This window comes from Corvus moneduloides, chromosome 9 (genome assembly GCF_009650955.1).
Source record: "Corvus moneduloides isolate bCorMon1 chromosome 9, bCorMon1.pri, whole genome shotgun sequence".
Classification (NCBI taxonomy): Eukaryota; Metazoa; Chordata; class Aves; order Passeriformes; family Corvidae; genus Corvus; species Corvus moneduloides.
The window spans coordinates 7270834-7284916 of NC_045484.1; the positions used below are offsets into that span (position 1 = coordinate 7270834).

At 45.2% G+C, this 14083-nt stretch overlaps 1 protein-coding gene across 5 annotated transcripts in view; it reads left to right on the forward strand.

Moving 5' to 3' along the window:
* The window catches only part of MTA1 (metastasis associated 1), a 79206-nt gene that overhangs the window by 184 nt on the left and 64939 nt on the right, over nt 1-14083 (forward strand). The window contains exon 1 of one of the 5 annotated variants that reach the window (XM_032117330.1): nt 12300-12526. The exons of 1 other annotated variant lie outside the window; for it this stretch is intronic. In XM_032117330.1, coding sequence (XP_031973221.1) covers nt 12364-12526 — 163 coding nt within the window. In that variant the 5' untranslated portion in view covers nt 12300-12363. Of the gene's footprint in view, nt 1-12299; nt 12527-14083 lie in introns of those variants that run through there. 3 more of the 5 variants (XM_032117329.1, XM_032117326.1, XM_032117327.1) reach the window with 3 other exon arrangements.

Sequence of the window (14083 nt, forward strand, 5' to 3'; positions counted from 1 at the left end):
CCACCCACCCGCCCCGCGCTGCCTCCCGCGTGCGGCCGGCGCTCGGGGCCCGGCGGGGCAGGCCCGGGGCGGGGCGGGCGGCGGCCGGGGCAGCCCGGGAGGGGGCCGCGGGCGTGGGCGTGGGGCAAGGGCCTGGGGGGCTGCCCGCCGGAGGGGAGGCCTGGCGTGCGGTTACACGGCGTGAAGGGCTGCGGGGCCCGGCGCGGGGCGAGCCGGGGCGCTGTGCCCGGGGCTGGGTGAGCCGGGGTGGTGGGCGCAGCGGGATGGCTGAGGTGAGGGGGAACAGCCGCGTGGGGCCGTACGGGGTACGAGGGTGTAGGGAGACGAGGCATGTGAGGTTCGGGGTGGCGGGGGCTCGGGGGCTGGAGCAGATCCGGGACTGGGGCAGGGTGGGATGGGTGAGCGGGGCTGGAACAGAGCAGCCGTGGGGCTAGGCCCCGGGATGGGGCCCGGCGTGGAGAGAGAGGCTGCTCGGATGGGGGGTCATGCGGGGTTGTCGGGGTGGGGACCCAGGAGGAGTTGCTGAGATAAAGAGCACAAAGATGGGCAGAGGCTGCTGGTAGACCAGGGGGCTGATGTGAGGCACGTCCTGCAGATCTTGGCCTCCCCTTCCACTCTTGCTGTTTCGTTGTATGCTTTCCCATTAGTCTTCTATTCAGGGTTGCGCTCCTGTCTGATTGTCCTTTGTTTTGGCTCACGTGAAGAGAAAGGAGAGGCAACGGGGTTTGGGACTGTGTTTTATGGAATATAAACTGAGGGTGGTCTGGCATGAATTTGTGCTCGGCCATTTTCCTTCATAAAAGCTGTTCTGTGGAGCTTCCTTCTCCCCAGGACTATAGGCTGTACAGGAAGATGTTTTTGTGGAGTTCCCTCCTGTTCAAAATGTCCTGTTTCTTGTGGAGTTATGCAAAACCGAAGTAAAGTAAACAAGAGAAAAAATATAGCGAAGGTGGCCAAGCCATCCTGTCTGGCTGCTCTCCATCAACAACTACTTTCTGTTCTTTCTGCTGTTCTGGCCTACCATTACTTTTTACCCGGAAAAACACCACTTCTTTTGTCACATTTGTACTTTTTTTCTGGTTGCACCTGGTTTCATAGAGGTATAGGAGGTAACTCTTGACTGTCCCGTTTTTTTGTTTTGGGTTGCCCCAAGCTGATAGTGCGCGTGTAGCATTATGTTTGTTTGGAGATGCTGAGAGTAGGATGATAGGCAAGATGAGTTCAGGAAATTCACCCTGGTGTGCCTTGTGAAGGGAGTTGTTTCCTGGAAATTTTTGTTCAGCACTGAATGGCTAAGTCTTGTGGTGAGTGTCATCTCTTAGCATTTTGTATGGCTATATCTGTGCATCCCAGAGAAGGTGGGAAGATATCTCTGGAGGTCTCTAGATTGACCTACTGCTAGAAAATGTCCTGGTAGATCAGAGTGCTTGGGGCTGTGTTCATCCCAGGCTCTAAGAATGGTGATGCCACTCTTACTTTGGGCCCTGTCCAGTATTTGACCATGCTTATAGAAAATACTTGTTTCTGTGTGCTTGGATGGATTTTCTCTTGTTCCAGCTGGGGTCCCTTTTCCTATTATCCCTCACCGTATCCCTGCTTCTAAGCAGGACTGGCTGACCCTTGAGGGATGCCATTAGTAACTAGCAGCCCGGTGAAGGTTCTAACTGCTGATTGTGATCCTTTGAACCTGATGTTACAGTTTTCCTCCTACCTTTATTGCCCAGTTTTCTGAGTATTTTGGTTTGAAGGATGCTGTGGGAGACTTAACATGGCCTTTGACACAAAGTCAAGGTATCCGACACCCCCTGCTCTCCCCTCAGCCACAGAGCCAGTCTCTTTGTCCCAGATGGGGGAGTCATGTTGGTCAGGCATGATTTGCCTTTGGAATATCCATTTTGGCTGGTCTCAGTTACCTTTTTGTCCTTCCTGCTCTTGGAAGTGGTGCCCAGGATTTGCTCCGTGGCCTTTCTAGGCAGAGGGCAAGGCAGCTGGCTGATAGCCAAGGTTACAGTGTTCTGTTATGGTCCATATGGATGAAGTCCTGATTTGATGTATTACCAAGATCAACATATGGATGGATGCAGCTGTTTCTGTGTGAGAGCTCTGTTCAGCCTGAGCCCAGGAGTGTGTGTTATCGAATTGTTTCTGACCTCTGGTGCTGCTATCTCCCACTAATGGTTTTGTGTACTGAAGTTGTGTGTGAACTCCAGGGCAGGATTAAATCCGGAATGGGATTTGTGCATAGTCATTTCATATGCTTCCCACTGGAAGACAAACACTCAGCAGATAATCTCTTATTACACTTGTGACTACCGGATGCGCCACATGAACTCCAGACCTAACAGCTGCCAAAAGCAGCTTGCTCACTACAGATCAATACTGCTCCTGGAAGTGTATGTTCACTCAGAAAAGCATGGTCACTGCTTTAGGCCTGGTCATGAAACACCACAAATTTTTGTTTTCAGAAGCCAGTGCTGTCTTGACAACAAGAGGACATGAAGTATGTTGTTCTCTTCATGTATTTCTGGGTAGAGGAGCTGAGGAGCCTGCACTGTGGTGGCCGAAGTCTTCCCGTTGTGTTGAGTAGCAGAGTGACCATGCTGGGGGGCTTAGGAGCTGCCCCTTGAATGGTTGTCAGGCTCTGTGGATAAGTTGACTGGTGGCATCAGTTGTTTGGAGAGAGCAACTGGTTCTCCTGGATCCTGCCAAGTTTCTCCTGCTAGGTTTCTGATGGGGAGGGAGTTGGTTTCCAATACCAATGGGACTGTAACAAGCTAGCACAGTTCAGGAGGGATGTAAAACTTTGGAAACGTGTGGGGAAGAATGCCAGCATATCAAGTTCCAAAATGAAATGGGGGATCCTAGTCGTTGGCCAGAAGGAAATCCTGGAATCGCCTGTCTTCAGTGTAGCAGAAGTGAAGATTTTCTTAGCAGCTGCTGTACAGCCATGAAGCAAATGGCGGCATGAAGAAAGTGGACTGCTTTCACTTGGAAGGAGTCACGGTGGGCTGGTTTGCCTCTTCATGGAACACGGACTGGCAGCCTGCACAATCACAGACCGTATGGGAATGTTGGATAAACACCAGATCGGAGAAGCTTGGGACCTCTGAGCTGGAATTTGGGGCCTCTAATGAAAAAATGCATGTGGGAGAGAGATGTTCATTGTTCTAGCTAGTGCCAGGCTCTGCTTTCAGGAGAGTGCTGTGTCAGCTGCCTGGAAGAGAACAGGTCGTCTTGGTATCAAGAGACTATTCTGTCTCCGCCTTCTCCACAAGAGCTTAACTCTAGTGCGACAAGTATTCCTTTAGTGGTGGCAATTGACTGAGCCCCACTGCGGGTTTGTGCCCCTATGGCATTCCCTTGATGCAGTGAAACAATGATTTTTTGCATTTCCATCTTGCACTGATTTGAGGAACTTAATTTTTTTCCACCTCCCTCCTCCTCACTTTTTGTTTTTTCCTGGATTATTTTTAATCTTGCATCAGCTACCCAATCTGGTTCACTGTGGGACTGTGTGAACAGCTGAATGGGCTCAGTGGGAGGGCAGGGAACAAGGGGATGGGGAAAGAAAGGATAGGAAGGATGGAGGAAAAACTACTGAAGACAATACTTCTGCTGAGATATATGTCAATTTATGCTTTTAGATGGAATCTTTTACATGCTTTTGACTTTTACGAGTTACCGTCTTGTTTGAGAGCATGCTTGGCTACAAAATTATCACTGTTTTTGACTTTGTGGTACATTTAAGGTATGTTTAAATGGCATTGGGAGATCTGATCACAAGTCACTCAGGCACAGAAGTACTTGCTGCATCTAACACCTTTAAAGTGAGGGAAGTGATGACCCTCAGTGCCTGACGTAGGCACCTAAGGTTCACAGCAGCTTTATTCCAGTGTGCTGGAGGCTGAAGCTCCAGAACTTACTTATGTTGTTCATTACTTTATAGCTGCTGGTGGTGTGTCTGCCTTTGCTGCAGTCACACATCTTATTTCAGCGTAGTCCCCAAAGTTTTTAAGAATGGCAATATGGCATCATCTCTCTGTTACTATAGGGTGCTATTAATGTGTGGTTGGGGACTGTGGTTTGACCTGCCCCCATCCCATTCCATACTCCCACTTGGCATCCAGGCTCTTGTGGCAGTCTGCAGCTCTTCCATACTGCTGCTGCAGAGCTGTGAGCACAGGGATGGTGCATCAGTCTTCTTGACATCACAATAATGTCAATAATAATTGTTTGAGCTTTCCTGGTAAAGAACTGAGAGCTTTTAAGGAAGCTTGCTTAGAACATGTTGCTGAGTCCGAATCTGGAGCAAATTCAGATAATTTAGCTGCAAGATCACTTGTAAACCTTCTCCTGTCCCCTTGCTTTGTTGTCAGCGTGCACGTGTTTTGGGTGGCAGAAGGGCTTACTGTGCAATATCCTTATTTTGGTTGAGTTTGCTGGGTTTTTGTTTTCTAACTTTGCAGGTAACCTGAGCTGAGAGTGGGTTTAGTGGAGAGAAGTATTAAATAACCTGTAAAGATAAAAATGAGAGTTTATTCTTTAAAATTACTTACAGGCTTCTGCAGTCATTGGCCCTAATGAATTTAGGACAGCTTCTAGCTTATCACCTCTCAGCAACAGCTAGGCAGTGGGTTTCTTCATCTTTTCCTTTCATTGTTTCTAGTTACACAAGTTTATCTTGCATGTTTTGCAGTCTTCCTTTCCTTCCCTTCCCTTTCCCCTCTCCCCCATATCGGACTGCTTCAGCATTTGTTAGCTTTTTATTGGGAAACGCTGCATGGAGGAGAATGTTGTCAGCCAGCTTAGGTGTGTTTGGGGGCTAGAGCTGTGACAACTCTGCATTTGTAATAGCTGCAAACCATTTGCAGCTGGCACAATGGAATGAAAGGACTAAGCTTGTTTCTGCCAAAGGGGGTAAGCTGGCTTCCCCCTCCTTGTTCCAGCAGGGTGGTGCTCACCTCCTGCCTTTTCTCATTTTTTCTTGGCTGCCTCTTTGGCCAGATTGGTGTCACTGGCCCGTTGAAAAGTCAGCAGAGAAGCAGAGACAGGCTTCTGCTCTGTTAGTGAGTTTAAACAGTTCCTGGGCTGGTGAGTGGGAGACTGTGCCAGGGCAGCCTTCTGGGAGGGCTGGGATGGGGGACACTGCTGGAAGTCTGAGGAGTGGCTGAGTCACTCCTTGGTAGTGCCTGTTTTGCTCCTTAACAGCCCTCAGGGTCTGTCAGTCTTGTGTGCTTTGCCTTTCAGTGATGGTGAATAAAAAACACTTGATAAGAAATTGTGGAAAAAGGACTCCTAAAACTTGTCTTGTTTAACTAGTATGATTTTGGTGAATGTAAAAGATGTTCCTTTCACATGCATCTAGTTGTTTTCCAAGCAACTTTTGATGTCTGAGCATCCTGACTTTAAATAAATAGTGTGCATAGTGTCTCCCCAGTAGGATGAGAAGAGAATGAGGTGGTTGCTGTTACTGTTTTTACTTTTATTTATAAACCACTCCTGAGCAGTTTGGGGTTGCTGGAAAGGAGGTTGGCTTCTGGTAGTTCTGGGCATCTGCTGGTAAAAGGTAACCTGTGAAGTCAGTCTTACTTCTGCACCAAGTAAGGTTTTTTTTACACTCTATCTTGTTGCTTTCCAAGCATGTTAATTTTTTTAAATCCCCAAGCAGGTAAGAGATCAAGCCCTGCAGCTGCTTTGCCTCAGTTTCCCATGAGGTTTGGATAACTGGAACAGTTGGGAAAGGTGCTCTTGTAAGCTATTATGGTCCTAGGTCTTTGGAGCTCATCACCGTAAATCCAGTATACAAAGAGGCCCCGCTTCAGAGTGTCTTTGAAGGTCTGGAAGGGTTCCTTGTCCCCTCTTAACTTGTAAAACCAAGTCTGGAAGGACCTGCAAAGTACTAGTCGAACTTCTAGGCTTTGGCCCAGCCCAGAAGAAACCATGTGCACGGTCTTCTTTTCCAGCTCTTTGGCTGGACCACCTTTAGGAAGGAGAAGCGTTGGAGATAATTTTTACTTGATGTTGATCAGTGAAGCAAAGCAAAGAGGTTAGCTGGTGGCTTTAAAGTGAGTGTGCAAGTGGAGGAAAGATTTGGGCTTCTCCGGTCTTTTGCACGTGTGTTACTTGCAAGCTGTTGAGTCTTCACGGTGCCTGGGCTTTCATGGCTCTGGTTCTGTGCATTGCCAGATCATGATCTGTGTCAGATGTGGCCCATGGTAATGTTTCTGTTAAATTGCACATGACGTGCTCTGGTTGATTTGGGGACTTTATGCTTTCATGCAAGATGTAGGAGGACAGATGACACTTGACCAAGTATAAAGTTAGTGTGGCGTGAACAGATGATTCCTGATTTAGCACAGGACTTGTCCTTACAGAGTTAAGTTGTCAACATCTGAGCAAATTTGAACCAGCCAAGTGAGACAGTTTCTGTGGATGTTTCTTTTGATAGTGTTGATTTAAGATGTTTCTTTTGGTAGGGTGTCCACTTAAATGATTGTTGCTGTCTTCTCCTTGCTTCCTTTGCTGGGCTTACACAGCTTGGCCTGGCTGTTCGGTGGAGCAGGGCAGGAATTTGGTTGGAGACAGTTTTTGACCTGTGTGAGTGCCTAACTGGGTTTACCATGTGCAGGCCTCCTGCCATCCAAGGAGAGGCTGTCACAACTTGAGGGGGTGGTATGAGAGGGCGGGGGATGAATCAGCTTCACTGGCACTCTTGTTTGAAGAAACATCTGCAAAAACGCTGGCAGGAGTTCACACTTTGTCCGTGTTTTACATTGTGAAGCCGTGATGTTTCTGATCTGGCACTGAAACCCCTACCTCTGGACTTAATATATTGTCATAGTGTGGCCTAAGCAGTTAATTCACATTGGCAAACTGAAGTTCAGCATTGCTCTTAAACAAACAAGCAAACCCAAACAAGAAACACAACTTTTTTTAGTTAGTTTGTTTCTTGAGGGTGATGCCAAACTTGGTGTCTTGAGTACTGCAGAGGTTCTTGTTTTGCAACTCTTGAGATTCTTTCAGGGGACACGATGCTAATTTCTTGTTATCTTCTTTGCTGCCTAAATATCTTTTGGAAAGTAATGTTTTTCTTATCTGTCCTTAGCAATGAGAATTACAACGGAACAGGCTGTTTTCTTGGCTGCTACAGATGGTGATTGCTGTTAGGGTGTAGCTTGAGGATACTCCTCTTCCATTCCCCCTACCCACTCCAAGTATTCCCCCACGATTTAAGTAAGAAACCCTTACTAGTTTCTCTGTCTGCTCGAGTGTTTCTCTGGTAAGTGACTCTTCTCTAAATTAGACCGTCCTGGTCTTCCCTTACAACACACCTTTGGGGAAAGGTTTTTCTTTTTTTAAGCCTGAACTATTTCCATGGTATTGACGCACAAAGAATGGCACTGGATGCAGCTGAAATTACATAGGCTTATGGCTTTGCTACTGCAGAAAATGTTTATATGGCTATGTTCTTGGGAAGTGAAGTGGCAGAAGAGGCAATGCAGAACAGGCTTTGTGTCCAGAGGCCTTTAAATCATGCTTAGATACCTCCTGTAAAGCGCAGAATAAAAAAAGTGGTTCTCCATGAATGTTTAGTGTGTGCTTGTCCTGCAGGAAGCTGAAGGGAGTTGACTCAGTGAACCTGAAGTGTCAGTCCCACATGCAAATGTGCCTTAGCTGTAGCTGGAATATTGGGAGTGGATGAATTGAAATTAGTTTCCTTGAACTGCCATATAATTGATTTCTAACATCAGAATTGCTTCTTTGTCCTCAGGGTAGTGCTTTAGAAGCTTAATTTTATTTCCAGGATTCTCACACAGTTTCTTTTCAAGTCTTGTTTGTACCGACTTTTGGTGTACTTTAAGGTGGCATCCCTAATGGCAGTTACCTCAGTGTGGCTCAGCTCTTACCTAAGAGTGACCCATGAAGAACAGCTGACACCCATAACCTCTTTTGTCAAAAGTACCAGCAGACTCCTGTCCTTTGGTTTTTTTCCATAGATGTCTGTAAGCGAAAACAGCCAACAGTGCTATAAGGATATTGACAATCTAAAAGTTGTGGTTTTTCTTCCATGAGGTGGTTCTTTCCCTTCTTCTGTTCCCCCTCCTTTGGAATGTTACACTTTTACTGGCAAAGGTACCATCTGTATGAGCTTTGTGCCTTGTCCAGAGCTGAGGTCTTCAGTCCCTAAGCTATTGCTGTGAGGCAGAATACCTGCCTTCTTCTCTGGCAGAGAGGGTAAATATTTGGGAGCACACCTGGCCATCGTGAATCAGATTAGAAGTTAATTGAGCCCAGGACCTGCCTTGAGCAGCACTGACGATAGCAGTGTTGAGAGGTGCATAAGAAAGCAAGGACTTTTAATAATTCCTCCAAACATTGTGGAATCTCCAGTGATTTGCTTTAAAACTTAATCTATTAATTGTTTCTGAAACAGGAACCATTTCATATTTCGGTCTTACCTTTCTCACTTTCTCTTGTAATTTTTGTATCTATGTCTTTAAGATAGGGAACAATGATCAGAACCTAATTATCTTTGAGATTTCTGTCCCTCTGTGAAATGTCTGAACAAAGGGTTCAGGAGTTAATAGGGAAGAACTAATGCATGGATAATGGAGTTGCATAAACCTTGTTTCACTAAGAATCAGGCAAAAAATGATATGAGATGGCTGGACAAGAATTTTTCTGCCCATTCCCTTGACATGATAGAAAATAAAGAGCAGAAGACCTCTGGGAAGTTCCAAATACCATAATGTTTCAGAGTTTAAACTGGATCAAGCAATTGACAGTTTGTCCAATCAAGTTGCTTGTCATTGACTTTGATTTATTTTTCTTTTTACTTCAAAAAGATAGATTATGTCTTGAGTAGGTTTCTGTATGGAAAGTACTTTAGTTTTTGTTTGTAACTGTTACAGGTTCTTCAAAGTTTGGTGGGTTTTTTTTGTTGTTGCAGTAACTCTTGCTAGAAGAGCTGGTGTGGATAAACAACTGTCTCAACTTTTTTGTAGGTCCGTGCATAATCCATAGTCCTGTTACATGGACCTTACTGTGAATTGCTTCTCCTTTGAGTTGTGGTTTGGGTAATATTGAACCTGGATTTTTGGAGGCCTGTCAGAAAAGGGATCCATAGGTTACATCTCAAAACAGCCAAGTAACATTGGCTGTCCCTTTCTAGTACTGCACATTTGGAAGAAAATATAACGTGAACATTTTGTTTACCACGTGAGTGTGTAGATAATCCTTGCTCAAGAAACAAGAGCAAAGCTGGCTTGATTTAACTGGGGTACTTCAACTTATCCCTGCTAAATTTAGTGATGGTTTGTTGTTAACTGTATGGAGGGGAGATTTCTGCAGGAGATGTTTGCTTTTGCCATGTCCCTCACTACTTGGCTCTAGGTATTTCAGAGGCTTGTGTGCTTGGCATTTCCACATTTTATTTAAGGAGTTGGGTGGTAATGTAGTAGCCACAAATACTGCCGTCCTGTAAATACAAATGGAGCCTGTGCTGACAGTATATCCTTAATACCTTTGTTGATCCATGAAAGACATTAATTTGTTAATACCTGGTTTGTGTATATTGCCAGATGTATTAGACCCCATAATTCGTTTAGGAGTAGAAAGAACTGTTTCAGTTTTGCCTTTCTGGTGATGAAAATACTGTGCTGGTGAAGCTTTCTGTGTTGAAACTCGTCTGCTCTGTAACTAAACATTTAATTGGGTGACTGCTGCTGTGAGTGTTGCTGTGAGTGTTTTTTGAACAGCCAGAAGGCAGTAGGACCTGGGTTCTGCCAGGTGAGATTGCAGGACTTAAAGGCTGAAAGTAGTGTTGGCTCTCCAGCTTCCTCTTTCACACCAAGAGGGATTGTATTATTCAAAATGTAAAATGATTGATAGTTTGGGGACAAAGCTGGTGAATAATTTGAAAACTGGAACTTACTGAAGGAAACTGGCCCGAAGTTGAATTGGAGAGCCCAGAATGTGAGGAGGCGCATATTTCCTGTAAAAGAAGTCATAAAACAAGCAGGTCATCGTAAGTTTATGCACTCTCTTGATGGTCATTTTTAATTCAGGGCAGCAGCTTTGTGCATTGGGGAGGGGAAATATTTACAACTGTGAAGTTAACTTCTTTATCACATGTCTGGAATTGCACATTGTGCCCAGCAGTGGTAGCATGTGTGGGAAGAGGAAGGCTCCAGCCTCCCTCATATCCTGAGTACCTCTGTAGGTTGGTGCAGTACTCGCTGTGTAAGACTTCCGGGGGGTAAGGTAGGGAATACTCAGCGAGGTCAGTCCTCAGGAAGCACTTGTAGCTGGAAAGGCAAGTGTGCGTTGGGAAGGATAAAAATACTTTTGGGCATTTTTGCAACTTGATCACCTAAAAGCCCATAAGGTTATTAGGTAGCTCAGACATGTCTAATCTGATAAATATCTGACCTCTAGACAGTGTATGTTATTTATTTTGCTGTACGCCTTTTTCTTTTTTCTTTTCCATGGACTGATGTAGACATAAGCAACAGGTGACATGAAGAAGGCAGAGAGGAAAGCTCTTTTACAATAATGTCTTAAAAGCATATGAGAGCAAAAAGAAATTCTGTTAATTGCCAATTGAGAACAATTATTTAATTGCTTTATGGAAGATTTTCATCTTCTGTAGTCTATAGGCTGTCATTCTAGTTTTAACTGCTGTACTGTTGCAAATGTACTTGTATCTCTGTGTTCTAGCAGTTCATTGTTTTCTAGCAAGTTGTTGTGCATATTCAGAAAAAGTATTATGGGATATAAAGGCTTTTTTTGGATAGATTTATGTATGTGGGTACTTCTGCTCTATAACAGCACAGGCAAGAAGAACTACTACATCTTGAGTTTGTCAGAAGGTGATGATCTGTGTGATGGTCCTTACTGTCTTTTGGTATTCCCACACTCCTCAGTCATTGTTGTAGCCTGATCACAGAGAACTGTAATATGCATGAGTGATGCCATTAGTTATGACCGTGGTATGGATGCATGGCTGTTTAATTTGGGGATGGTAAGCTGAAGCTGACAGCTGTTGTGAAGGTATGGGGTTGAAACTCTCTTCAGGTGGCTGGGTGGTGAGGGATTGCCTTCATGTGCTTTTTATGGTGGTGAGAGGGCATGTCATGCTTGTGGGATGCAGAGCAGTTTTGGACTAGTCCTTTTCTTCTATTTTTGGGTAGGAAGGCAAATAAATCAGCAAGGATAGATAGTTGTGTTTGAAGGGTGTGACTTGTTTTGTTTGCTATCAGGCTCTACTTTTCTTTCCCTAGACCTTATTTTTTGTTCTAGTGAACTCTTCCTTCCTGTTCTTAGTGGGAGTTGAGATGCATATCTCCCTGTTGTCTAGAGATCTGCTAATTTTGTCTGCTTCCCCATCCCCTCTTTCAGCCCAGGGTGCAGGCACCCTGGCAGTTGTGTGCATACAGGATGTCTCCCATTGACAGCTGGATCGTTGGGAGTATGTGGAAGGTTTCTGTTATTGTGTGTGCACATGCATCTGCCATTGCAGATACTGCCCTGAAAGCAAACTGGGAATAATATTAGTTGGGTAGGCAGTATGAGAAAGGGTGCACTTCCATGGCATGGGAGGAAGCTGGAGATTAAGTGGAAGAGCTACTCAAGGAGAAAGGCAGTGCTTTGGAGTGTAGGGACCAGTGGTGTGCCTTCTTTAAACCTCCTGTGCAGGAAACCAACCTTGTTCGGCTTTGTTGCTTGTGGAGCAGTGTTTTCACTAGCCCAAGCATCAGTTTGGAGAGCGGTTTGTTGAACTTAAAATTTCCATGTTGTACATGTGGAACAGGAATTCAAACAATTCTCTGTGCAGGACAGCATTTTAATTTTAATTCTAGTATTTAAAATCTCTATGGAAAATGCAAACGCTTTCCTCTCATATGCTTTATTTTGTGTTATGTGATTTGCAGTGTGCTCTGCATGACTTGCAGATAGGTGTGGAGGGCTGGGAGCCCTTGGCACAGGAGCCCTCTGCTCTCCCTTGTAGAAGAGAGACCTGGGGGCAAGATGATCTTCCCCAGATATAAGCAATCTTCCTCTGGGTCATGGGGAGAAAGTGAACCACCCCCAGCACACCTTGTTTCTATATGGTAATACTCAGTACCCAGCTGGCCTAGTTGGTTTCTACCCCACCCCCTGCTTACCGCATATAACCTCTGCCCCCTAGCCCTGATGTAGGGAGCCTTGTCCCTGGCCACCCCTTCACAGGGGCTGCTGGACAATGAAAGCTACCTCTGGGGAACTGCTGTACAAGGCTCCTGTCTCTCTATCCCCGAGTTCGCCTTGGGTGATTTCACAAAGAGCTGAATCACAAGAGCTGGAATCACTTGTAGCTGGGAAATGGCTACACTTGCTGAAACCGCTTGTTGCCCAGGGAAGCCGGCCACCGCTCCTGGAAGAGTTGTTCCTTGCAGGATGCTCTCTCTAGGAAGGTCGTGGCACACCGGGTTGCCCATCCCCAGGCCTCCTTGGAAGCAACAGGGAGGAAGAAGCCCTTTTCCAGGTAATTTGAGCAATGGGACATATGTCTCCATTAGTTGCATAGCTACTGGTGAAATGTTTAACATAGTTGTGGAATTAGTCCAAAACATGGATGAGATGTACTGGGCCGGGGATTAGACATGCTGAAGTCACCAAGCACTGGCCTGAGAATGCACCTCTGCACTGTCATATGTCAGCTCTTGAAGCATCCTGATATTTGGTTCTGCCTTTCTGCCAGCAGTGTGCAGAATGTGGTGGTTCCTGTGAGCTTGGTTTGCAGTTGTTGGTTGCACAGTGCTGGTCTGGGGATGCTCCTGCTGCTGACCGAGACAATGTTGGGGGCTTTATTATTCTGTACTGTTGGATACCACTGTGAGCTATTCTTTGGTAAACCATTCATCTGTGATAAGCTTTCTTCAAATCCATGCCGGATTTTACAATCAATAAAATGTAGTTATGTGAAAAATCAAGTTAATGTTCACTTGAGGTATAAAATGTGTCTCTGAGAATATATGCATGTACATGCACACAAAAAAGCTGATTAGAAATTATGTGAACTATGAACGTTTGTAACAGCCACCTGAAACCCATGGGATTAAAGACAAGGTTATATTTTCAAGACACAGATAGACGTTTCCTTTGGTTTTAATTTTTAATTTTCAGGCACAGTGTTTGCAAAAGTAATATTTTTTGCATCTACCTCAGTCAAAATACCTGAAGTGAGGAGTAGCTGGATTATTGGAGGGGTGGAGGGAAAGAACTCGTCCTTTCTTCACATGTTGGAGCCTTCCAGTGAGCAGTGGCCAGTGACTTTGGAGGCACCTCAAAGCTTCAACATCCTCCACTGCAGTGCCGTTGTAGGGCATGGGTGGTTCTGCTGTGGGAGAAATAATTTCTCTTTACTCTGCTGATCAGTAAATTGCTTAATGCCCACCATTGTTATTTCAGTCAGCAGTTGTTATTGCTGAAGCTGCCAAATATCTGTTTGGTTTTGTGACTTCTGGTAGAGTTGGTCATAGTAATGTTGAGCCTGTTGTTTCCTGTTTGATGCGCTGCACAGAGCTGGTGTTTGGGAATGGAAAATTAGGATCTTTACTTACTTGGGTGTTTTAACCATTTCTGTTACCAACCCACAAAGTTTTCTACAAACCAGATGTCCAAACTGTATTCCTCACTTGAGATCTCTCACCAGTTTAAAGCCTGCAGGGATGTGGTATTTAAGAGAAACTGACCCTTGCAGTCAGGAAGAAAGTTTTGGAGTCACTCAGATGCATGTTAGTGTGTGTGGAGATGGCTGATGGTCAGTCTGAGATGTCTGGAGCGCAGAATGCACAAAAATATCAAAAATTGGGTGTGCTATTTCAGTGCTCCTTAGCCCTGGTTACACTCTGTTTGAATACCCCAGACTTGTGCGAGTGTAGGCATTAAAACTCTTTGCTTGTCACTTCAACCAAGACCAGGTTGGGACTTCGCTATCAAGGTGTCTTGACAACACACTTTTTGAAAAGACAAAAGCTTGGAAAATAGATTTGTTAAGAATTGTTGCTCTTGGGATTGTAACCCCTGGGATTCCTGGTTA